The sequence below is a fragment of the Scyliorhinus canicula genome, chromosome 21, assembly GCF_902713615.1.
Source record: "Scyliorhinus canicula chromosome 21, sScyCan1.1, whole genome shotgun sequence".
Taxonomy (NCBI): Eukaryota; Metazoa; Chordata; class Chondrichthyes; order Carcharhiniformes; family Scyliorhinidae; genus Scyliorhinus; species Scyliorhinus canicula.
Window position 1 is genome coordinate 54,199,834 of NC_052166.1, and position 23,591 is coordinate 54,223,424.

The 23,591-nt window shown below is 43.3% G+C and overlaps 1 protein-coding gene across 2 annotated transcripts in view; it reads right to left on the minus strand.

The window, feature by feature from the left end:
• Window positions 1-492: 492 nt before the first annotated feature.
• The window catches only part of traf1 (TNF receptor-associated factor 1), a 43,072-nt gene continuing 19,973 nt past the window's right edge, over window positions 493-23,591 (minus strand). For both annotated transcript variants that reach the window (XM_038781579.1, XM_038781580.1), the window contains exons 5-11: window positions 23,209-23,370; window positions 20,332-20,406; window positions 17,900-17,968; window positions 10,954-11,478; window positions 7,727-7,904; window positions 6,060-6,208; window positions 493-3,918 (exon numbers count right to left, since the gene is read on the minus strand). In XM_038781579.1, the coding sequence (XP_038637507.1) occupies window positions 3,700-3,918; window positions 6,060-6,208; window positions 7,727-7,904; window positions 10,954-11,478; window positions 17,900-17,968; window positions 20,332-20,406; window positions 23,209-23,370 (1,377 nt within the window). In that variant the 3' untranslated portion in view covers window positions 493-3,699. The remainder of the gene's footprint in view (window positions 3,919-6,059; window positions 6,209-7,726; window positions 7,905-10,953; window positions 11,479-17,899; window positions 17,969-20,331; window positions 20,407-23,208; window positions 23,371-23,591) is intronic.

Below are 23,591 nucleotides of genomic sequence, written 5' to 3' on the forward strand. Positions count from 1 at the left end.
TAATCACAAATCTTAAGCCATAATTATTTTTATTATTCATTTACAGAATGTAGGCTCGCTGACTAAGCCAGAATTTATTGTCCATCTCCGACTGCCTTTGAGAAGGTAGTTGTGAACTGCCTTCTTGAACCATTGCAGTCCCTGTGGTATAGGTACACCTGCAGCGTCAAGAGTTTTTAAAGCATGGAAGAGACCCTTGAGCCCATCGTGTCCACACCAGCCATCAAGCACCTATCTGCTCTAATCCCATTTTCCAGCACTTGGCCCGTAGCCTTGTATACCATAGTGCTGTTAGGGAGGGACAGCACTTGGCCCGTAGCCTTGTATACCATAGTGCTGTTAGGGAGGGACAGCACTTGGCCCGTAGCCTTGTATACCATTGTGCTGTTAGGGAGGGACAGCACTTGGCCCGTAGCCTTGTATACCATAGTGCTGTTAGGGAGGGACAGCACTTGGCCCGTAGCCTTGTATACCATAGTGCTGTTAGGGAGGGACAGCACTTGGCCCGTAGCCTTGTATACCATAGTGCTGTTAGGGAGGGAATTCCAGGATGTTGACCCAGTGACAGTGAAGGAACGGTGATATATTTCCAAGTCAGGTTGGTGAGTGACTTGAAAGGGAACATCCAGATGGTGGCATTCCTATGTATCTGCTGCCCTTGTCCTGAAGGTATTGGGTTTGAAAGGTGCTGTCCAATATTCAACACGGCAAATCACTTTGTTAATGTTATCCCAAACTCTGGCCTCTATATAGCTTTGTTGAACAAATTTCTGACGTCTTACCCCCACAATTAACATCTTGTGTATTAAAAAAATGACTTGTGTCAATAGTCGATCCACAATTAATGCTAGTGTTATATAGAAAGCAAATGGGAGGACAGAAAATATAACAGAGGTCCGAAAGAACAAAGAAAAGTACAGCACAGGAACAGGCCCTTCGGCCCTCCAAGCCTGTACCGACCATGCTGCCCGTCTAAACTAAAATCTTCTACACTTCCTGGGTCCGAAAGAACAAAAGGTGGATTATCTTTCTTCAAATATCCAGAAGAACCCAACTCATATTAATGAGATACACATTAAATAATCTTAATTGAGGAAGACGAGTTTTTAAAATAACTGCTAATAAAACGTATGTTTTGTACATGTGGCTAACATTAAAATCTATGTTTGGTATAGTTTTGTTCTTCTTATCCACAGAAGGATCTATTCATGTTAGAGGGATGCAACAAAGGTTTACTAGATTGATTGCTGGGATGAGAGAGTTGTCCTGTGAGAGGAGATTGCCTGGAATGATCCTATAGACTCTGGTGTTTGGAAGAATGAGAGTTGATCGAATTGAAACATATAAAATTCTTAGATGGCTTGAAAGCTGACAGGCTGCTTCCCCTGGTTAGAGGGTCTAAGAGGTAATTAACTCAGGTTAAAGGTTAGGGCATTTGAGAAGGCGATAAGGAGAGATTTCTTCTCTCGGGATTGGGAATCTTTTGAATTCTCTACCCAAGGAAGCAAATGACACTCAGTCATTGAGTATATTCAGGAGTGAGCTTCATAAATTTTTGGACAAGGGAAAACAGGGATATGAGAAAGGGTGGGTAAGTAGCATTTAGAAAATTAGCCATGAGCTTACTGAATGGTGGAGCCAGTTTGAGGGGTCACATGGTCACTCCTGCTGCTATTTATTTTATTCTTTGAACTCTATAGTGTTACTTTCTACATTTGTTTTGCAATTTCCCTGAACCAGAAGACAGTATCAAAATGATATATTATATTGTGAACTTGTGTTCACTGAGACCCACAGCAAAACAGTGAAAAGTTCTAGGACGCCAATGAATTGAAACTCACTGACTTTGAGTGAAAAGCAACAAAAACAATTCCATGAAACAACTTCTATTGATTAAAATGGAGGCACCGACTTTAGAAATATTGGCTGGATTAATGGAGGAGCAATGCAAGAACCATTTAAAACTAACTAGGTTGATATATTCTTTTATTCTTTTTTTAATTTAATTTATTCCCCCAATAAATGGAAATTTCTTTCAATATTCTTTCCAGAATGACATTTAGACCCTTTGACCTTTCTCTGAATTTATGCTGGTTAATCACAGTTAATTGATTAACTAGGCATAGGAGCAGACAATCTGCACCCATTGATGGGCAAATTCAAATGGAATGTGTAGCTGTCAGCTAGTGCTCGAGGACAAAGAGATGAATGCCTTCCAGAAACCAATAGTCTTCACATTCAAGCAAAATACATCAAGAGCAATAAATGTGAAACGGGCGTTTTCTTTTCCAGCACCACTTAAAGTGAACAGTTATAGATGTAAGATTCTGAATCAATTATCCTGATTTCTCAGTGGAAGGAAATATTTACATATTACCAAGAGGTTGCATATAAAATCAGGACAGATCACATGGCTCAATTTGAACAGAGATACCTATTGGCGATATTGTCCAATATTTAAAATTTCTTTTCCCTAAACAAAAAGTTTTTAAAAATGTACTCATTGGATGTGAGCGTCACTGACTAGGCCACCATTTGTTGCCCACCCCTAATTGCCTGTGGGAGCTTCCTTCTTGAACCGCTGCAGTTCATGTGGTGTAAATTAGGGAGGGAGTTCCATATTTTGCCCAGCGACAGTGAAGGAACGGCAAAACATTTCCAAATCAGGACAGTGAGTGACTTGGAGGGGAACTTCCAGGTGGTGATGTTCCCATGTATCTGCTACTCTTGTCCTTCTAGATGGTCATGGATTTGAAAGGTGCTGTCTACAGACCCTTGGTGAGTTCCTGTAGTGCAGCTTGTAGATGGTGCACAATGCTGCCATTGAGCGCCCGGTGGAGGAGGAAGTGAATGAAGTGCCAATCAAGCGAGCTGCCTTGTCCTGGATGGTGTCAAGCTTCGAGTGTTGTTGGAGCTGGACTTATTCAGTCAAAAGGAGAATATTCCATCACACCCTTAACTTGTGGTCAGGTTTTGAGAGTCAGGAAGTGAGTTACCTCATCACAGGAGTCCTAGCCTCTGACCTGCTCTTGTGGCCATGGTATTTAAATGGCTAGTCCAGTTCAGTTTCTGGTCAATTTTAACATTCTGGGATTTATTTGTGGGGGATTCAGCAATGGTAATGTCAGTGAATGTCATGTGGCAATGGTTAGGTTCTCACTTGTTGGAGGTGATCATCGCTGGCACTTGTGTGCAAAAATGTTACTTGCTAGCCCAAACCTGGTGATTGTCCAGGTCTTCCTGCATTTGGAGATGGGTTGCTTCAGTGTGAGGAGTCGCAAATTATACTGAACAATGTGCAGCCATCAGCGAACATGCCTACTTTGGATATTTGATGGAAGGAGGTTGATAAAGCAGCTGAAGATGGTTGGGCCGGATACTACCCCGAGGAACGCCAGCAGTGATGTCTTGGGTCTGATATGATTGACTTCCAACAATCACAACCATCTTCATTTATGCAAATTATGATTCCAACTCGAGAGGTTTTTCTCCCAATTCCTATTGACTCCAATTTAGTTAGGGCTCCTAATGCTACACTTGCTCAAATGCTGCCTTGATATCAAAGGCAGTTATTCAAACCTCTAGAGTTCAGCATTTTTGAATGTGTGGTTCTTGACATAATTCATCGTCATTTGGAGTAAAAGATCAAGCAGTAATAATACAAACTTATTTTACAGGCTTCCAACCCCCTCTTCCGATTTAAGTGGTGGCATCTATAATACATTTAATGAACAAGTTGTCATCTTTCACATAGGCATGTTTTGGAGAGTCAAGTTTGGATAATGGGAAAAACATAGGGCAGCCACTGGCAATATTCATGTCATTCACTGGCCTTTGAAATGAGGAGGAATTAACATCTGGACGAAAGGCGTCAATTAAATGTTCCCGGTTGTTCTGGTCCAGAAGCATGAAGGTGACCTTAGGTGGGTAAAAATGAAAATAGATATAATATTGACAACTTTTGGAAGACATTTTGAAATATCAGCAACAAACCTGGCAAATCCCAGATACAGGACTGAATATTGGACTTGCAGGTGGAATAGATTTAGAAACCATTTTAAATCAATATGAATTGAGGATTATGGATGATAGGGAGCTGACCACACATTATTTTGATTAGATCATTTGCACCCATTCTACATAAACATCAAACTTTCCAAAATCCAATTTTTAACAAAAAGATAAACATTATACTCAGCCCTACATACAACTACATTTGCGGAACAAATTATTTTAATTTTGTACAAAGTTTATGATTATTGCATGGAGGTAAAGAGGGACACAGATTAATGTCTATCAGTGCTCATCTTAAGTTAATTCTGTTGTTTCAACTTGAATTATTTATCATCTTCAATTAATGACCTAAGTATCGAAACAGCTGCCACTAAGGTGTGGCTGTAGCAACAGCTGTTCCTCGCCCTGCAAAAAGATGACTGGGTTGCTGAGAGTTTCCAGCCTACAGGCATCTTCAATGTTTCATGAATCATGTGCTCTGTTTCTCCATTCCATGACACGATTGAGAACAATGACACAGTGTCCATCACTAGCCCATTTGCAGTACCTTCTCTGAAACAGCTTCACGGAGACGGGTAAATCACTCTAGGAAGTCAGAGGTGTGACCAAAAAGTCATGAATAGGATTCAAAGTCATTTTAGAGCCCAGAACTAGAGTATTGTAACTGCATCCACAGTAATTTGCTTTTATATTGTATTGTAGCTACTGGTTGGTCTAGCACAGAGGATGTTATTTGCCAAGGTTAAACACAATAGCAAGTAGACTTTACATTCGCCAATAATTTTAATAAAGGTTGGCTCTCTTTATTCACTATTAAGATTTATTCACTATGGAACAGTTCTTGTGATGGAAAGTGCTAACCGTTTTAGATATTCATGTCTCCCGGGAGAACAGGATGACTGGTAGCATACACAAGGTCCATTGCAATGACATTTTCCATAACTACATCATTAAACTGAGGCTACCCAAAAACATGACGATCACATAATTGATAGTAATATCAACGTGTCTCCCAATGACCGGGATGGAAGGGGCAATGGAAATGGAACATTGGCTGTTTCACAATTTCCTATATCCATTGGTAGATCACCAATGCGATGGCCTGCACAAATCCATTCTAGACCTTTGCAAGAGTAACTGGATAATATTGTCACACCACTGAATGAAATGGAAACCACCAGGTTCGATCCTGGCTCTGGGTCATTGTCCGTGAGGAGCTTGCACATTCTCCCTGAGGGTTTTGCCCCAACAATCCAAAAGATGTGCAGAGTAGGTGGATTGGCCACGCTAAATTGCCCCTTAATTTAAAATGAATTAGGTACTCTAAATTTATTTTTTAAAAGGGTTAAAAGGATAGGGTACATTAGTGTTCCAGGATGGTGAAAAAGAAATTACAAAAAGACTGGACAATCCATATGCAACACTCTGGGAAGAATATGTGGAGGTGAAGGGGGTCTCTTCAAGTTGTCTATTTTTGAAAAGGCCCACCCCATCTTGTTCCACAAAGTCACTTTTGAAAGGCCGTGCATTGGGATCCAGGACCCTGGGAGTAGAAGTCTCACCTGCTGAGAGCTGCTAGCCAATCAGGGGCTGACAGGTCAATTGAATTACAGCACCACAGGAAGGCTGTGGCTGCTGAGGGTTACAGCACCTGTCCAAGGCAAAGGATCATCACTGGATCGCAGGCCACAAGTGAATGATCCCCCACCCCCGGCCCCTCAGATGGTCTGGTGCATAGATCAGACACGAGTGTTTTTGGGCAATCATTGCCCACTTAAGGACCTCAATTGGCAGCGAGGCCGGGAAGGCTGTCCGTGGGTCGCTATTCAATAGACTTAAATCGGAGTGGAGACAAGAAGCCGGCTGGGATCCCACCTGCCACCATTCTATCTGTTCAAATGCCACCCCGGCCACTAAACCCATACCGGGGAGGACACAAGATTCCACCTACTATCTCTGTAAGTTCCTCCAATGTATGCAGGTGATTGTGATTATGAATACAAGGTAGTAGAAATATTAAAATTTCAGCTGAACATTCTACATACCTTTTGCTTAAATGGCCAATGTAGCAAAGCATCATATTCGCCCCTCATGACAACAAAGAACAAAGAGATATGAGTTCCACGGCCTGATCCATCTCCATTGAAATAAAGCCTCATACACACCTTATACCCATATTTGCTGGTGTAGAATGCTGGTGAGAAAAGAACCAACAATAAGAGAATGTCTTGTTCAGAAACATGTTACACCATAAATGTGATTATGGCAAAATGAATAAAAGATTCACAGGAAGTTTTATACTAAAAATACAATTTAATTCAGGTTCATTGCTGTAATCTTCAGTGTTTTTGTTGTCAGTACAAGAACATCATTTCTGTAGAGATTAATATCCTTTGGAAAGGAATATACAAGCCCAAACAAATAAAATCACTGGACAAGTCTCACTTTTCGTAATGCAATGAAAATTTGTATTACATTATTGAAATGAAATGTCAGCAATATAGCAATGATGTACTTTTCCTACAGATAAATGAATTGAGAAAAGCAGGTTAGGCATAATCTCAGTAGGAAGGCATGGTAGAAAGGAAATGTCAGGTAAATGAGGCCAACAATTTCAATCATAGGTGGAGTTGACTTGATAAGATTTCAAATCCCTTCATCGATTATTTTCTGGAAATAGGTAACATATCAATGTCTTGGAAAAAAACAAATGCAATCCTCATCTTCAAATAAGGGGCAAAGGGTCAGCCTTCAACATTATTCGGGCCTTACCTCAACTGTGTACAAAAGTGCTTAAGACAAGGATAGAATCATAGAATGATTACAACACAGGATAATGATCTCTTTGGAAACGATTCCCATTAGAAAAAGCTGGCATGGTTCAAAAGATGCGTAACCTATCCAACAACTTCCTACATTTCGTTGAGGCGTTGGAGACCTGATAATGAGGTTTTAAGCGTTACCAATCTAGATTTTAGGAAATCAACTGACACTGTCTCCATAAAAACTGATTCACAAGAATCGTGGAAAAATGTGCACTGAAGGAGGCCATTTGGCCCAACATCCCTACTCTGGCGCTTGGAAAGTCATGCATTGTTCCACATTCCTGCCTTTTATCCATAACTCTGCAAGTTCCTCACCCTTCAACTCTTCAACTCCAGGGCAGCATGGTGGCACAGTGGCTAGCACCGCTGCCTCACAGCGCCAGGGACCCTGGTTCAATTCCAGCCTTGGGTGACTGTGTGTGGAGTTTGCAGGTTCTCTCAGTGTCTGTGTGGGTTTCCTTGGGTGCTCCAGTTTCCTCCCACAGTCCAAAGATGCACAGGTTAGATGCATTGGCCATGCTAAATTGTCCCATTGTCAGAAATTATACAGGTTAGGTGGGATTATGGGGGTAGGGCGCTCTTTCAGAGCATTGGTTCAGTCTCAATGGGCCAAATGGCCTCCTTCTGCACAATAGGGATTCTATTAAGATATAACCTCTTGGGAAACCATTAGATTGGATTAATAAACCTTACGACTCAGCTGCAGATTGATTGCCACGATATTTTTCAATACTAAGGAAAGGTTAATTTGTATACCTCGGGATTAAGATACTGAAAGATATGCATTAACAATGAAAAGTCACATCATTTCATACATAATTGTAAGCAGAGGCATAATCACGTCAAGGCCAGAAGAATTATTTTACTCAAAGAGTTAAAAAACGTACTTGGAGAGGCAAGGCTCGTTACTCGACCTGAAATGGCTTCCTGGCGCCTTCTACTGACATCAGTAATTTTCCATATCAATAATCCATCATAACAGATCTGCTCCAAAGAAAGCATTTGCAAACGGAATTCATTGATAATCACGTCTTTCAAAGCCAGGAGATGCTGCTGATCTGAAACCTTGAAATAGATTAAAGTGTCAGACAAATGCAAAGTTTACCTACAACATATTCTCACATAAAAGATTAAATATAACAATTGGTTTCAAATTGTTACTGTAATGTAGGCATTGTCAAACTCGGGGGAGCAACCCGCGGGTGGGTCGTGGTGGGTGTCGGGAGGGTCGTGGAGCCATCGCGGTGCTCCCGATTGCGCAATTCTGCACGCAACAGCCGCAGCAGCCAGCTGTTAAAAACGCCAGCTGTAAGCGGCCTTCAAAATAGCCGCGAACATGTAAAAAAAAAATGCGGCTGCACTGCGCATGCAAAAACTATGCGCATGCGCCCCGATGATTGGGCACGCATGCGCAGTGCGGTCGCCTTTTTTTTCAAACGGTCGCAGCTTTTTGTTTTACAAGTTCGGGGGGGTTTTATTCATTTAAATTTTATTTTTTTCATTTATTTTATTCATTTTAGTTTTATTTACAAGATCGGGGGGGGGGGTGTTGAAAAAGTTTTACCGGGAAAAATGCAGAATTTTAGACAGATGGAGACTCTATACTTTCTGACACCGGAAGGCTTCACCTTCATCCAACAGGTTCCCTTGGAGGAGCGTGAACGAAGGCCAAAGGGACCCAAAACCATTTCCTCCATTTTTGTCAGCAGCAAACAAGGTAAGAGAAAATGGTGGGTCACGCAGGTCGGCCGGCACGGGTTGTGAAGGTTGGCCGGTTGGTAAAAATGGGGCCCCGGAAAAAAAGTTTGAAGAACACTGCTGTAATGTACTACCTCTAATTGTGATGACTGCGTTGCACTCTACTGATGTTGGGCGGAATTCTCCGACCCCACGCCGGTGTAGAGAATAGCGGGACGCGCCGTTTTTTAACGCGACACCGGTCCGACACGCTCCCAGTATTCTCCCCAACGCACAAATTTTTCCGACCGCCTTTCCCGCGAATAACCCCGTCAAATTGCCCGAAACGGCCAAAACCGGCTTCCCGCTATTCTCCGGCCCGGCACGCAAGTTGAGTACGCCGGCTGACACACCTGCGGACCGCCGGACTGTGAGCAAACCGGGGCTGGCATCCCGGAGAACGGAGCGAACAGTGTGGGGTGGGGTGGGAAGAGTCACAGCCTTTTCGCGTCATTTGGCGCGTGACACCCGTGGCCCTGCTCCTAGCCCATTTCCAGGGCGTGAATAGCTCGGGAGCGGGGCCGTATCGGGCCATCGTGAAGCTCGGCCAATTTCACGACGGCCATCCCGTTTTTTTATCGTGAGCGGAGAAAAGTTCCGTTATCTTATTAGCCCTGTACTGCTGAGACCGAAGGTCTTGTGGCGCAGTAGTGTCTCTCTGGGTCAGAAGCTGTGGGTTTGAGTTACACCCCTGCAATTGATTGCTAAGGAAGATGGTGCATTCATAACGTGGCTAAACTGAGTGTCAACTTGCAAATCTTCCCAACACATGCCAATGGCAGACAGCAAGAGTGGGAGAGATTCCTAGTCAGCCATGTGATGAAAATAATGTTGGAGCCTCTACCATTACTATCCATAGCTGTAGACTATGCATGTAAAGGTGTACATTGCCACAGCAACCTGGAGTGAACGGTTAACACACGCACACACAACACACCTCAGGCACGACGATCAGAGTGATCTTCCGGAATGGAGTTCATTCGAACTCACAAGATTGCAGGTCAAATCAAGGTCCACCTACACATCACTTCACAACTGATTACAAAGCAATTAGACCAAGGAGCAGAGTTTACATCTATCTCCTGTGTCTGAAAAGATTCTGTCTTGTGAACGTTCTTTGTGCAAACCTCTGGGAATCTAACAATATGCAATTTACATATGAGCGGTTTTCTTCCCTCTGTTCAAAATAAACTTAAAAAATAAAAAGATCTGTTTGAGATTCTAAGAATTTCCAGGTTTAAGGAACTGTATATTATAATTTTAACATTAGTCACAATTGCTTATGTGGCCTGTAATGGTGTACAGAATACCAGTCAAAAACAATTTAAAATTAAATAAATGTAGTGACGAATTATGACTAATTTCCATACACTTGGTTAGAACAGAAGATCCTGAAATTAGCATCAATTGTAGGACGCTAACTGATAAGATGAGGAACATTGAAAATCCTACTGAAAATCCCAATCTTTCATAAGGTTTCAGCTTTTCAAAAAATGATTTACCACTTCCCTGCTGATTCACTTATTTCCCCTTTCTTTAATTTTGCTGATTTAATTTTTGATCCATGGATACTTAAAGATATATATCTTTAAGTCAAGCAGCAGAGAGAACGAGGAATTCAAAAAGTTACAACATAGTACACTACTAACTTTGTACAGCAGATCTAGACTTCTCTGCGCCTGAGAGATGGGGTGGGACTTGGTTCGATAGGTTGACTGGTGGCCTATGAATTTGCAAAAAGGCCGTATTCTGCCCGGTAACAGAAGGTGATTGGATCCTGCCCGAGTGGGATGACTTCTAGAGACCCAATGAGTTTGAATACTGGACACAGAGACAAGGACCTGTTCCTTCTCTTCTCTCTCTAGAAAGGTTGAGTTGATATATTTATGAACTTACAGAGACATGAATTAATCTATAGTGACCTCAAACTGAAAGCAAAGTTTGTGCGAGAAACAACCATCTGAAACAAAGAGTCTTATCTATTGACTTTCAACCGTACTATTTTCACCCCTCTTCTCCCTTCTGTGTTCATATAATATATATATATATATATATATATGAGGGTGAAAGGCAAGTTAAAGTGGGAGGGGATTATAAATTAGATAATAGTTAACCAGTTGCATTTGCTGCATATTTAATTATAGTTCTTGTTATAAATGAAAAGTAATTGTGTTTAAATTTACAAACCTGGTGACCGTAATAATTGGGCAGTCAAGGGCCAAAGACTTTGGGTATTTTTCAAAAAATTATTGGTTAATTCAATTGTGTTGCAACTCCGTGTCAAGTGGGTCTGGAATTGACTGCGCACCAGCCCACGGTGTCATAACACTGCATACAAGAAGAATACACAAACACGTAGGAAAATTGACTCCATTACCTTACGCTCCAAGGCTTTAATGGCATCCTGGTCAATCTTGCTTTGCCTCTCAAATGCAACCAGAGTAGTTTGGGTTTTTTCTACTTCTCTGTTTAAAACAGTCACAATATTTTCAAACGTCTGAATTTTCCTCTCAAGAGCGTCAACTCTACTTTGGCACTCTGCCAATATCTGGCCAGAATATGGTGCTGTCTGCAAATCTGAAATCCCGCTACAACAGGAAGCTCCTTCAAAATGATCAGTTTCTAAGTCACCAGTTGATTCCACAGCAACCTGGGTGTGCAAAGATGCTAAAGAACCTTCAGAGAACAAAGACAACACATTCTTCTCAAGCTGTTGAACTTTGGACTGTAGTTCAGCAAGCATTGATGGGAGGGAAACGACTGATGGATCATCACTACCGCCATTAGGAATGCAGGAACTTTGCGTGAGGCTCGTTTTCAAAGTATTGGCAAACTGAAGTACTAATGCGAGATGTGCAACAACTGAAGAATTTTCATGATCTTTGAGGCGCTCTTTGCCACCCTGTATGTATTGTTTTTAAAAAAGGTATAAAATTAAAACAGGCTTAGCTGAAAACCACAAATTTAATGAGACAATATTTAAAGCAGATTACGAGAAGTTACATTTTACATTACACTCCTAGTGCTAAATCATCTCAAAACAGTTCATAAGAGGGAGATGTGTACACTGAGCAGGAAGTAAAACATTTGGGGGGAGCAAAAAAATACCCAAGACATAAAAGCTATTTTATTAAGCAAAGCAAGATAAGACAGACAAATTAATTTTGGAACAGAATTCCAGAAGACATAGTAAAAGCCAACATTTTGGGCCTGATTATGTGATTAGCGGTGCAGGAAGGGCATTTGCCATTCACCTCAAATAAAGATGCCCAGAAAATTGTGGTCGCTTCCAGAGCTCAAATTTGCTCTTCTTGGACTGCAACGGTTCAAGAGGGCAGTTCTCCACCACCTTCTCAAGGGCAATTAGGGATGGGCAATAAATGCTGACCCAGCCAGCAGCAACCACATCCCATGAAAGAACACAAAAACATTTAAATTTGACTCTCTTTAAAGGGGAACTTTGAACAGAATAAGGAGGAAAGGCTGATCAACCAATTACATTGAAGAAACCTCATTAGCAGCAAAGCAGGAAGTTAAAGAAAAAGGAAATATAAATCATATTTAAATAATTGTACAGAAAATTAAATAAAGATTGGAACATATATGCTGTAACAATTCTAGTCTGTACACAGGGGGTTAAATAAACTTAATAGGAAAACAAAAAGCTCCAAAATAATTTTATTAAAAAACAGAAATAATTAATTTTGAAGGAACGTGATGCCACATTATCATGTGCAAAGTTTGGTTGATACAGTTGAAGGTAATGTATAGGGCCCAAATCCAGGATGAAGTTGTGAGAGTGGAGGATGAGTGCGAGCAGTGTGGGAGGGGCCCGGCTAATCATGTACATATGTTCTGGGCATATCCGCGGCTCATGGGGTTTTGTGTCTCCTCTTCAGCACCATGTTGGCAATTTTACAAATTGATCCGAAGCCCTGTCCCTTAATGGCCAAATCTGGGGTGTCAGACCTGCCGGAGAGTTTGGGGGGGGGGGGGGGGGGTGGGATGTTCTGGCCTTCGCCTTGCTGATTGCTCGTATCAGCTCGATGCTGATAGGTTGGAGGTCAACTTCTCCACCCAATGCCTCAGTATGGCTGGGGGAATCTTATGGAATTTTTTTTTTTTTTTTTATTATTATTATTTTTATTCAAATTTTCACAAAAAAGAAAACAATAACAGAAAATTCACAAAAAAACAGAACCCCCCCCCCCCGCCGTAAATACAAAAGAGAAACAATAAATTAACACCCGTCGTTGGCAAAAAACAGATATTCAACCCAAAACAAAAACAAAGAGAAAACCCCCTCCCCCCGGGTTGCTGCTGCTGCTGACCTTGTTTTTACCGTTCTGCCAGGAGATCTAAGAATGGTTGCCATCTCCTGAAAAACCCCTGCACTGACCCCCTTAGGGCAAATTTCACCCTCTCCAATTTGATAAACCCCGCTATATCCTTGATTCAGGCCTCCACGCTTGGGGGCCTCGCATCCTTCCACTGAAGAAGAATCCTCCGCCGGGCTACTAGGGACGCAAAGGCCAGAACACCGGCCTCTTTTGCCTCCTGCACTCCCGGCTTCACTGCAACCCCAAATACTGCGAGTTCCCAGCCTGGATTGACCCTGGATCCTACCACCCTCGATACCGTCCTTGCTACACCATTCCAAAATTCCCCAGCGCTGGGCATGCCCAGAACATGTGGACATGGTTTGCTGGACTCCCTGAGCACCTAATACACCCATCCTCGGTCCCAAAAATCCGGCTCATCCTTGTCCCGGTCATATGAGCCCTATGCAGTACCTGAAACTGTATGAGGCTAAGCTTCGCACACAAAGAGGAGGAGTTCACCCTTTCTAGGGCATCCGCCCACGTCCCCTCCTCAATCTCCTCACCCAGCTCCTCCTCCCATTTATCTTCCAGCTCCTCCACCGAGGCCTCGTCTACCTCCTGCATCACCTGGTACACTTCCGAGATCCTCCCCTCTCCAACCCATATCCCCGAGAGCACCCTGTCCTGGACCCCACGCGGCGGCAGCAGGGGGGACCCCGCCACCTGCCGCCTGACAAACGGCCTTACTTGCATGTACCTAAAGGTGTTCCCCGGGGGGGGAGCCTGAACTTCCCTACCAGCTCACCCAGGCTCGCAAACTTCCCGTCTATGAACAGGTCCCCCAGCCTCCTGACACCTGCCCTGTGCCAACTCAGGAACCCGCCATCAATTCTCCCCGGAACAAACCGGTGGTTCCCCCGTATCGGGGACCCCATCGAGGCCCCCACCTCCCCCCTGTGCCGCCTCCATTGCCCCCAAATCTTGAGGGTAGCTGCCACCACCGGGCCCGTGGTATACCTCATCGGAGGGAGCGGCAGCGGCGCCGGTGCAAGCGCTTCCAGGCTCGAACCCACACAGGATGCCATCTCCAGCCTCTTCCATGCCGCCCCCTCCCCATCCATTACCCACTTACGCACCATCGCTGCGTTGGCAGCCCAATAATACCCACAGAGGTTGGGCAATGCCAGCCCCCCCCATCCCTGCCCCGCTCCAAGAACACCCTTCTCACCCTTGGAGTCCCGTGTGCCCACACAAACCCCGTAATGCTCCTGTTAACCCGCCTGAAAAAGGCCTTCGGGATAAGGATGGGGAGGCACTGGAACAGGAACAGAAACCTCGGGAGCACCGTCATCTTGACTGACTGTACCCTACCCGCCAAAGACAGCGGCAGCATGTCCCACCTCTTAAACTCCTCCTCCATTTGCTCCACCAGCCTTGTGAGGTTTAGCTTATGCAAGGCCCCCCAGCTCCTGGCCACCTGAACCCCCAAGTACCTGAAGCTCCTCTCCGCCCTTTCCAGTGGGAGCCTCCCAATCCCCCCCTCCTGGTCCCCCGGGTGTACCACAAACAGCTCGCTTTTCCCAAAGTTAAGCTTATACCCTGAGAAATCCCCAAATTCCCGGAGAATCCCCATCACCACCGGCATTCCCCCCACCGGGTCCGCCACATACAACAATAGGTCATCCGCATAGAGCGACACTCGGTGCTCCTCCCCACCCCCTCCAATCCCCCGACTCCCTCAGCGCCATATCCAGGGGTTCAATTGCCAGCGCAAAAAGTAGGGGGGGACAGGGGACACCCCTGCCTCGTCCCTCGGTATAGTCGTAAATACTCCGACCTCCTCTTATTCGTGGCCACACTCGCCATTGGGGCCTCATACAACAGCCGCACCCAACTGACAAACCCCTCCCCAAACCCAAACCTTTCCAGCACCTCCCACAAGTACCCCCACTCGACCCTATCAAAGGCCTTCTCCGCATCTAGCGCCACCACTATCTCCGCCTCCCCTTCCACCGCTGCCATCATAATAACGTTCAAGAGCCTCCGTATATTAGTGTTCAGCTGCCTCCCCTTCACAAACCCTGTTTGATCCTCGTGGATAATCTGCGGCACACAATCTTCTATCCTCGTGGCTAAGATCTTTGCCAACAACTTGCCGTCCACATTCAGGAGTGAGATCGGCCTGTATGACCCACACTGCAGGGGATCCCTGTCTTGATCTTATGGAATTTTTGTACCTCAAAAAGTTAACCACACCATGAGGGGCGCAACTGAGGGGTTCTACTGAAGATGGTGGCTGTTCCTTTTGTACTTTAAGAGTTGGTCACCATTAGCTGTTAAAGGGGGTGGGGGGGAGGATTATTGTTGTTATTGCTTGTTACGTATAAAATTGGAAGAACTGAATTAAAATATATATATTTTTTTTTTAAATGATCCCACGCTTTGAAATTCCCCTTTCAGGGTCAGAGGAGTTGTTCACAAGTATGAATTAGTATGAATTACTGCACGGTTAAAGATTCATTTCACTCATTTGAACAGTCTGTCGTGCGACTAGTGGGTAATTTCTCCAAGTTCACATCTTGAAAGCAATTTCTACAATCATTCGATCAGCAACGATTGTAATTGCATGTTCTCTAGAGCAGTGTTCTTCAAACTCAGGGGCGCAACCCGCAGGTGGGTCGCGGGCGTGTGTCAGGAGGGTCGTGGAACCGTCCTTCGCGGCGCTCCCGATCGCGCAAATCCCTGCGCAGCAGCCGGCATTTAATAACGCCGGCTGCAAGCGGCCTTTAAAATGGCTGCGAACATGTAAAAAAAAATTCAGCTGCATTGTGCATGCACGCATGATCATTGGCGCGCATGCGCAAAACTATGCGTTTACGCGCCGATGATCAGGCGCGCATGCGCAGTGCGGCCACTATTTTTTTTAAACTGTCGCAGCATTTTGTTTTACAAGTTCAGGAGGTTTTTATTCATTTAATTTTTATTTTTGTCATTTATTTTATTCATTTAATTTTTTATTTTTTTTACAAGTTTGGGGAGGGGTTTTGTTTGATAAAATTTTACAGGAAAAAAACGCAGAACTTTGGACAGATGGAAACTCCATATTTTCCGACACCGGAAGGCTTCACCATCCAACAGGTTTCATTGGAGGAGCGTATACGAGGGCCAAAGGGACCCAAAACCATTTCCTCCATTTTTATCAGCAGCAAACAAGGCAAGAGAAAATGGTGGGTCGCTCAGGTCGGCTGGCGTGGGTCGCTCAGTTTGGCTGGTTGGTAAAAATGGGTCCCCAGAACAAAAGTTTGAAGAACACTGAAAATGACCCATTTAGACCTATTCTCTTCCTCTTAACTAACCAATCCTTTATCCAGGCCAATATGTTACCACTTATATCATGGGTTCTCATTTTGTGTAGAAATCACCTCTCATTCTTATAATAAAGCAGCCTTAGAGACATGGATTGCAGTTTATGGCTGAAGGCGATAAAACGTGATCTGGCGTCAGAGAGAGGATTTGAAAATAAGGATGAGCCTCCCGAATTGCTGGAGCACAAACAATATGAATGAAAAAGCATTCCTCACATAAATTCATTGGAGATGCCAATATTTTGGAAGCGGTTTAGAAATTTTACATTGTTAGGTGTCTTTTTCAATTTTGAAAAAATATTGACTATCCAGGGTATGAAGCAGCTTGTCTTTAATTCGATGTTTCTCCCTGCCCAGTTCCACGCTATTATCCTTGATCTTTAACTCATGGGATCCTCACAGCTATCACGCTGTGTAAGGTGGCTAGTGAACTTCTTCATGGGACAGGGCACTTATTTCTGCATTCATTCTTGGTGCTATCATGCACAGGATGAAATCCAAAAAACAATTTTCCATGGGAAATAGCCAGACTCAAGTACGCAACAGAAGGAAGGCTGGTCTCACATCGTACAAATTACTTATAGTCGAACATTAATTTAACCAATTAATTCACTGGAGTATCAAGGTATCAGTTATGTGGAAGTTATTATCTCAGAGATTGAGTTTATTCCTTCTCTTTGCTTAAGAAGCAAATGTAGGGCAGCACGGTGGTGCAGTGCTTAGTACTGCAGCCTCACAGCGCTGAGGTCCCAGGTTCGATCCCGGCTCTGGGTTACTGTCCATGTGGAGTTTGCACATTCTCCCCGTGTTTGCATGGGTTTCGCCCCCACAACCCAAAAATGTGCCAGCTAGGTGGATTGGCTACGCTAAAATTGCCCCTTAATTGTAAAAAATTAATTGGGTACTCTAAAAATTTTTTTAAAAGAAGCAAAATGTGACACAAGAACATTTTCTTTCACACAGCGCGTGACTTGGGTCTGGAATGCATTGCCAGCGGGAAGTCTGCTGGAGGCATTCAACTGAGACATTCAAGAAGGCATTGGGTGATGATTTGAATTAAAACAATGTGCAATGGTACGCGGGAAAAGCAGGAGAATGGCACCAAATCATAATGCTCATTCGGAGAGCCAATGCAGACACAATGGCCTTTTTGTGCAACGTAACAATTCTGGTCTTATCTCACATTGTGGTAAAGTCATAAACTGGGTGGAAACCCAGTTTTGAAAGAGTAACTCAAGTAAGTAAGACTTCTGCTTTCAAGTTCACTTGAAACTGATAGATTCCGAGTCTCACCACTGGCTGACTCAGTCTCCAATTCCTTTTTACAGTGTAGTTTACATTTCTCATTTATCTTAAAAGGTTATATGAAGTGCAACAAATATTAATCAATGATCTCAGTTCTTCATTTCAGAAATCTATTATTATACCAAAAGATAAGCGCCATTTTTAAAAATCAAACAAGATTGAGAATATTGTTTTCATGCCTCATGCAACGCTAGACAGAATTATTAAATGTAAAAAGTAGTCTGAAAATCCAGATCAGGAGGACAGGAAAAAGAAAGTTTAAAAAAAGAAGATGGATGACTATAATATCAATAAAAGATTAACAAAACTTTTTTTTTTTAAAAACCCCTACCCTGAAATTGCATCCTAATTCTGCGAAACGACAGCTGTCACGTGTTCGGTTTCCTCCAGGAGGGCGAGTCTGTAAAACAAGTAATCCACATAAATAAATTATGTTAATTCCAGTTTTTAAAAAAAAAATCAATAAATTAAAAAATCCATGCTTCAGTCCTCGCGATAAAATTGAAGAAAAAAGTTGAAATTTCTAGTAACTGATCCTTGCACTTGGGTAAACACTGTTGTAACATTTAGAAAGTTAGAAAATGTAGCCTAAAATATTACTGCTTAATTCACAAATTCTACTAACTGGAGGAGTGCTATTCTCTTCAGTAAAATTAGCAAATGGAAACTTTCAAAATGCCTAGTCAACTCAACAGGCAAACCTGTTACAAGCAGATCCAAAGCGGAGAGTAGAGACATCAGTAGAGCACTATTTGTTTATTCAATGAAGAGTGCAGGAGGGCATGCCAGAAGCAACACCAGGGATATAGAACAGTACAGCACAGAACAGGCCCTTCGGCCCTCGATGTTGTGCCGAGCAATGATCACCCTACTCAAGTCAACGTATCCACCCTATACCAGTAACCCAACAACCCCCCCCCCCCCCCCCCCCCACCCCATTAACCTTATATTTTTTTTTAGGAAACCAAGGGCAATTTAGCATAGCCAATCCACCTAACCCGCACATCTTTGGACTGTGGGAGGAAACCGGAGCACCTGGAGGAAACCCACGCACACACGGGGAGGACGTGCATACTCCGCACAGACAGTGACCCAGCCGGGAATCGAACCTGGGACCCTGGAGCTGTGAAGCATTTATGCTAACCACCATGCTACCGTGCTGCCCTAAAAGCTAAGTGTCAACCTGTTAAAGCTGTAACTACTCGTGTGCCAAACATCATAAGCAGCAAATAATAGACAGAACTAAGCGATTCCACAACCAACAGATCAGATTAGGTTCTGCAGTACTGCCACATCCAACTGTGAATGGCCATGGACAATTGAACAACTCATCAGAGGAAGAGGCTCCAGAAATATCCCTATCCTCGATGGAAAGACCAGCACATCAGGGCATAAGAGAAGGCAGAAGCACTCGCAACAATCTTCAACCCAGAAATGCTGAGTGGATGGTCAGTCTCGGCCTCCTTTGCAGGTCCTCAGCATCACAGATGTCAGTTTTCAGCCAATTCGATTCACTTCACGCGATATCAAGAAACAGCTGATGGCACTGGATACTGCAAAGCCCATAGGCCATGACAATATTCTGGCAACAGTCCTGAAGACTTGTGCTCCAGAACCTGCCACGCCCCTAGCCAAGCTTTTCTAGTACAGTTAACACTGGCATCTACCTGGCAATGTGGAAAATTGCCCTTTTGTACACAAGAAACAGAACAAATCGACTCTCCCCCGGACTGACACCGAGGCACATAAATAGGTGTGAGTGCAGGTGACCAAAGGTCCAGGCAGAGATAGGTTTTAAGGAGAATCTTAAAAGGAGATAGAGAGACAGAGAGGTTTGGAGAAAGAATTCAGGGATATGCAAAAGCCCAGAATTGGAGAAGTGCTGGGTTCTTGGGTGGTTGTAGGGCTGGAGACCATTTTAGAGGCAAAGTCAGGGAGGGATTTGCAAACAAGGATGAGAATTTTAAAATTGGGTACAGGGGTAATGGGTGAACAGGACTGGGTGTAGCAGCCAAGTTTTGGATGAGCTGAAACCTATGAAGGATACACGGTGACAGACTGGCCTGGAGAGCATTGGAATTGGAACCGCCACAGATGAGGGTTTCAGTAGAAGATAAGTTGAGGTGGAGCTGAGATGGACAGGGTTCTGGAGATGGAGGGAGGCATTCTTGGAGTCCGGGAAGCTCAGCTCAGGGTAAAAGAGGGTGCCATGGTTGCAAACTGTCTGGTGGCGAGTATCATACTTTATGGAAAACATGTACACATAAATAGTACAAGTTATAATTGGGAACAGTAGGGCTAGTTATTTTCTTGAAATTACATTTCCTTCTTCACCCACTCAACCAATCTTCTTTCCTGGTCTTGGAATGTCATGATTAAGATTATATTTCTATAATAACTGGTTTCCCTTTGGGTAATTCAAACTGGTCATTCTTAAGCCTGGATTGTAATTAAGAGGTGTGGGTACTATAGCCATGAGCTATTCTCTCCTAATCTTTTTACATAGACGCACCATAGTGCAGTGATTACAGGAAAATAGGAAATCCTGGCAGACGTTTCCCTTCACAAGCTTAGATTGCAGAGGCCGATTATAGCATTCTCTTTTTTATTCAGGCTAAAATCACCCAACACCACGGAGCAGGTCCGGGACCTTCCTGGACTATATGGCTCAGTACATTATCCGGTGGATACAAAACAATAAATCACAGGAAGAAAGTATTAAATTGTGCTTAAGCTTAACTGCTTAATTAACCAAAGTCTTACCTTTTCTTTGTTGGCTGATTCAATTTTAAATATTTTCTTCTCATTCACAGGAGCTTCTTCACAGACATGCTTGTTCTGCAAACCATAATAAATAAAATGAATGCTAAACAGATTCTGCCATCTAACTGATTAAGCCATAGTGCAACCTTGATAAAATATTCCACTATTTAAGAAAAGCACTTCTTTTCCCCAAAATTAGGAAACTTAGTTTTCCTAAAGATATGTTGGGATTTTGCTGGAAGAAACTAAATTGTTTACAATGGTAGAGAATATTAAAGTGGAGATGATTCTACGTCAGATCCACTGCAACATGTACTGATGGTTTCAATTGCTCTCTATAATTGTTAGTGCCCACTGTAAAGATTGAAGAGCAATGATAAACATTAGTCATGTTATGGCTTGATTATTGGAATAATATGTTTTTTAAATAACAAATGAAGATGCAATTGAAAAATTGCATTTGAGGTACTTAACTAGTCCTTCGAGCAAAGCTCATATGCAGCCTAACGTTTGCAGAGAGCCGATGGGCCAAAAGGTCTGTTTCTACTGTAGATTTTACGCACTTTAGAGAAGTAAACATCTGGCATTTTGACAGTGCAAACTTCTGAACAAATCTCCCGTTGATGACTTTGGACAAGGGTTTCAAACTCTTGTTTGTTTATTTAAGGGCATTAGAACTTCACAAAAGAGTGGAAGGGCACAATTAATTTATTTGGTCATCCGATCATGCCCTAACCCAGGCATTGTCAAACTCGGGGGCCAGACACGTGGGTGGGTCGCGGGGCTCCCGATCATACAAATCTGCACGCAACAGCCGCAGCAATTGGCTGTTAATAACGCCGGCAACAAGCGGCCTTCAAAATGGCCACAAACATATTTTTAAAAATGCGGCCACACTGCGTGCCAGATCATCGGCGCGCATGCGCAAACTATGCGCATGCGCGCCGATGATCTGGCACGCACAGCGCAGTGTGGCTGCTTTTTAAAAAAAACGACCACAGCTTTTTGTTTTACAAGTTCGAGGCGGTTTTATTCATTTATTTTATTCATTTTATTTTTTAAAATTTTATTTATTTGATAAAATGTTATAGAAAAATAAAATGCAGAACTTTGGACAGATGGAGATTCCATACTTTCCGACACCAGAAGGCTTCACCTTCATCCAACAGGTTCCATTGGAGGAGCGTGTACGAGGGCCAAAGGGATCCAAAACCATTTCCTCCATTTTTGTCAGCAGCAAACAAGGTAAGCGAAAATGTTGAGTCACGCAGGTCAGCCGGCGTGGGTCGCGAAGGTCGGCCGGGTTGGGTCCCGAAGGTTGGCAAAAATGAGTCCCCGGAAAAAAAGTTTGAAGAACACTGCCCTAACCCATCAGTTCTTCTGACTCATTGGAACAGGTAGAGCTGTCTGGACCAGTGTGGATGAAAATATCTCTCAGGCTGTTATATGCTATTTTCTCAGTGGTGCCTCTGGCACCAGTTAAAAGGAAGTGCTAAGTTATCTGTTCAAATTAGTTATAGTAAGAAGTCTCACAACACCAGGTTAAAGTCCAACAGGCTTGAAATCACAAGCTTTTGTAGTGCTGCTCCTTCATCAGGTGGAGGCAGGTTCACAAATGCAGCATATATAGGCAGAGACATAATTGCAAGAAAAGTACAGATTGGAATGCGATCTTTACAGGCAAACAAGTCTTTCCAGGTACAAACAGTGTGAGTGGAGCGAGGGGTAAATCACAGGTAATTGAGGTGTGATTTGTTTCAAGCCAGGACAGGGAGTAGGATTCTGCAAACCCGGGCAGTATGGTGGGGGTTAGATGTAATGTGACATGAACCCAAAGTCTTGGTCGAGGCCATCCTCATGCAGGCAGAACTTGGCTACCATTTCTGCTCGCCGATTCTGGAAGGGAACACTCCTGCCTGGAGATTGTTCCGCGGTGTCCATGGACAATCACCAGGCAGGAGTGTTCCCTTCTAGTCGGGGAACATTTCAGCAGTCAAGGACATTCAGCCTCAGATCTTCGGGTAAACATCCTCCAAGATGGCCTTCAAGACACATAACAATGCAGAATCGCCGAGTAGAAACTTTTAGCCAAGTTCCGCACGCATGAGGGTGTCCTCAACTGGGATCTCGGGTTCATGTCACCCTCATCCTACTGCCCAGGTTTTCAGAATCCTACCAACTGTCCTGGCTCAAAACAATTCACACCTTGATTACCTGTGACTATCCCTCACTCCATTCACACTGTGACTATCCCTCACTCCATTCACACTGTTTGTACCTGTAAAGACATGTTTACCTGTAAAGACTCGCATTAGGGGCTGGTTTAGCTCACAGGGCTAAATCGCTGGCTTTGAAGGCAGACCAAGGCAGGCCAGCAGCACGGTTCAATTCCCGTACCAGCCTCCCTGAACAGGCGCCGGAATGTGGCGACTAGGGGCTTTTCACAGTAACTTCATTTGAAGCCTACTTGTGACAATAAGCAATTTTCATTTCATTTCATTTCCAACCATTCTTCACATTCCAATCTGTAATTACCTTGCAATTGTGTCTCTGCCGATATATGCTGTGTTTATGAACTTGCCTCCACTTCACCTAGATGAAGGAGCAGCGCTCCGAAAACTTGTGATTTCAAATGAACCTGTTGGACCTTAACCTGGTGTTGAGAGACTTCTTACTGTGCCCACCCCAGTCCAACGCCGACATCTCCAAATCAAATTACATCAGAGATTTCCAATGCAGAGCAAAAACTGTTGTCACAGACCTCCATAAAAATATTCAATTGCAGATATATCAATATGAAATTCCTATTCTAAAATGATATGAAAAATCAGTTTAAATTGTAATATTATTTTACACAAAGAAATGTTGCCACCCAACCTGCAAATCTTTTAGAAGCATCTTCACACCACACTGCTGACAGTCCATCATACTGTTTTTACATTCTTTTTCCAAATGATCTGCCAGTTTCTTCCTTAAAACCATCAATCCACAACCTGTACTGCAAGGAATTAGTGAAAATTCACATCGTGTTACATGATCCTAGAAAATGCAAAGAACAAAGTTATTAAAGTTATCAGATGAATATTCCAATTATGCAATAAGCTGAATTCACAGAGTAAAATAATATAATAGTCAAAATCTAAATAAAAACCTTAAACAGTTGTTTTTTTTAATAAAGCAATCTTCAGTCAGAAAAGTTATAATTAAGGCACTTTATTACTTAGATTGCGATAGGAACATAATTTAGACTTATATGCGAG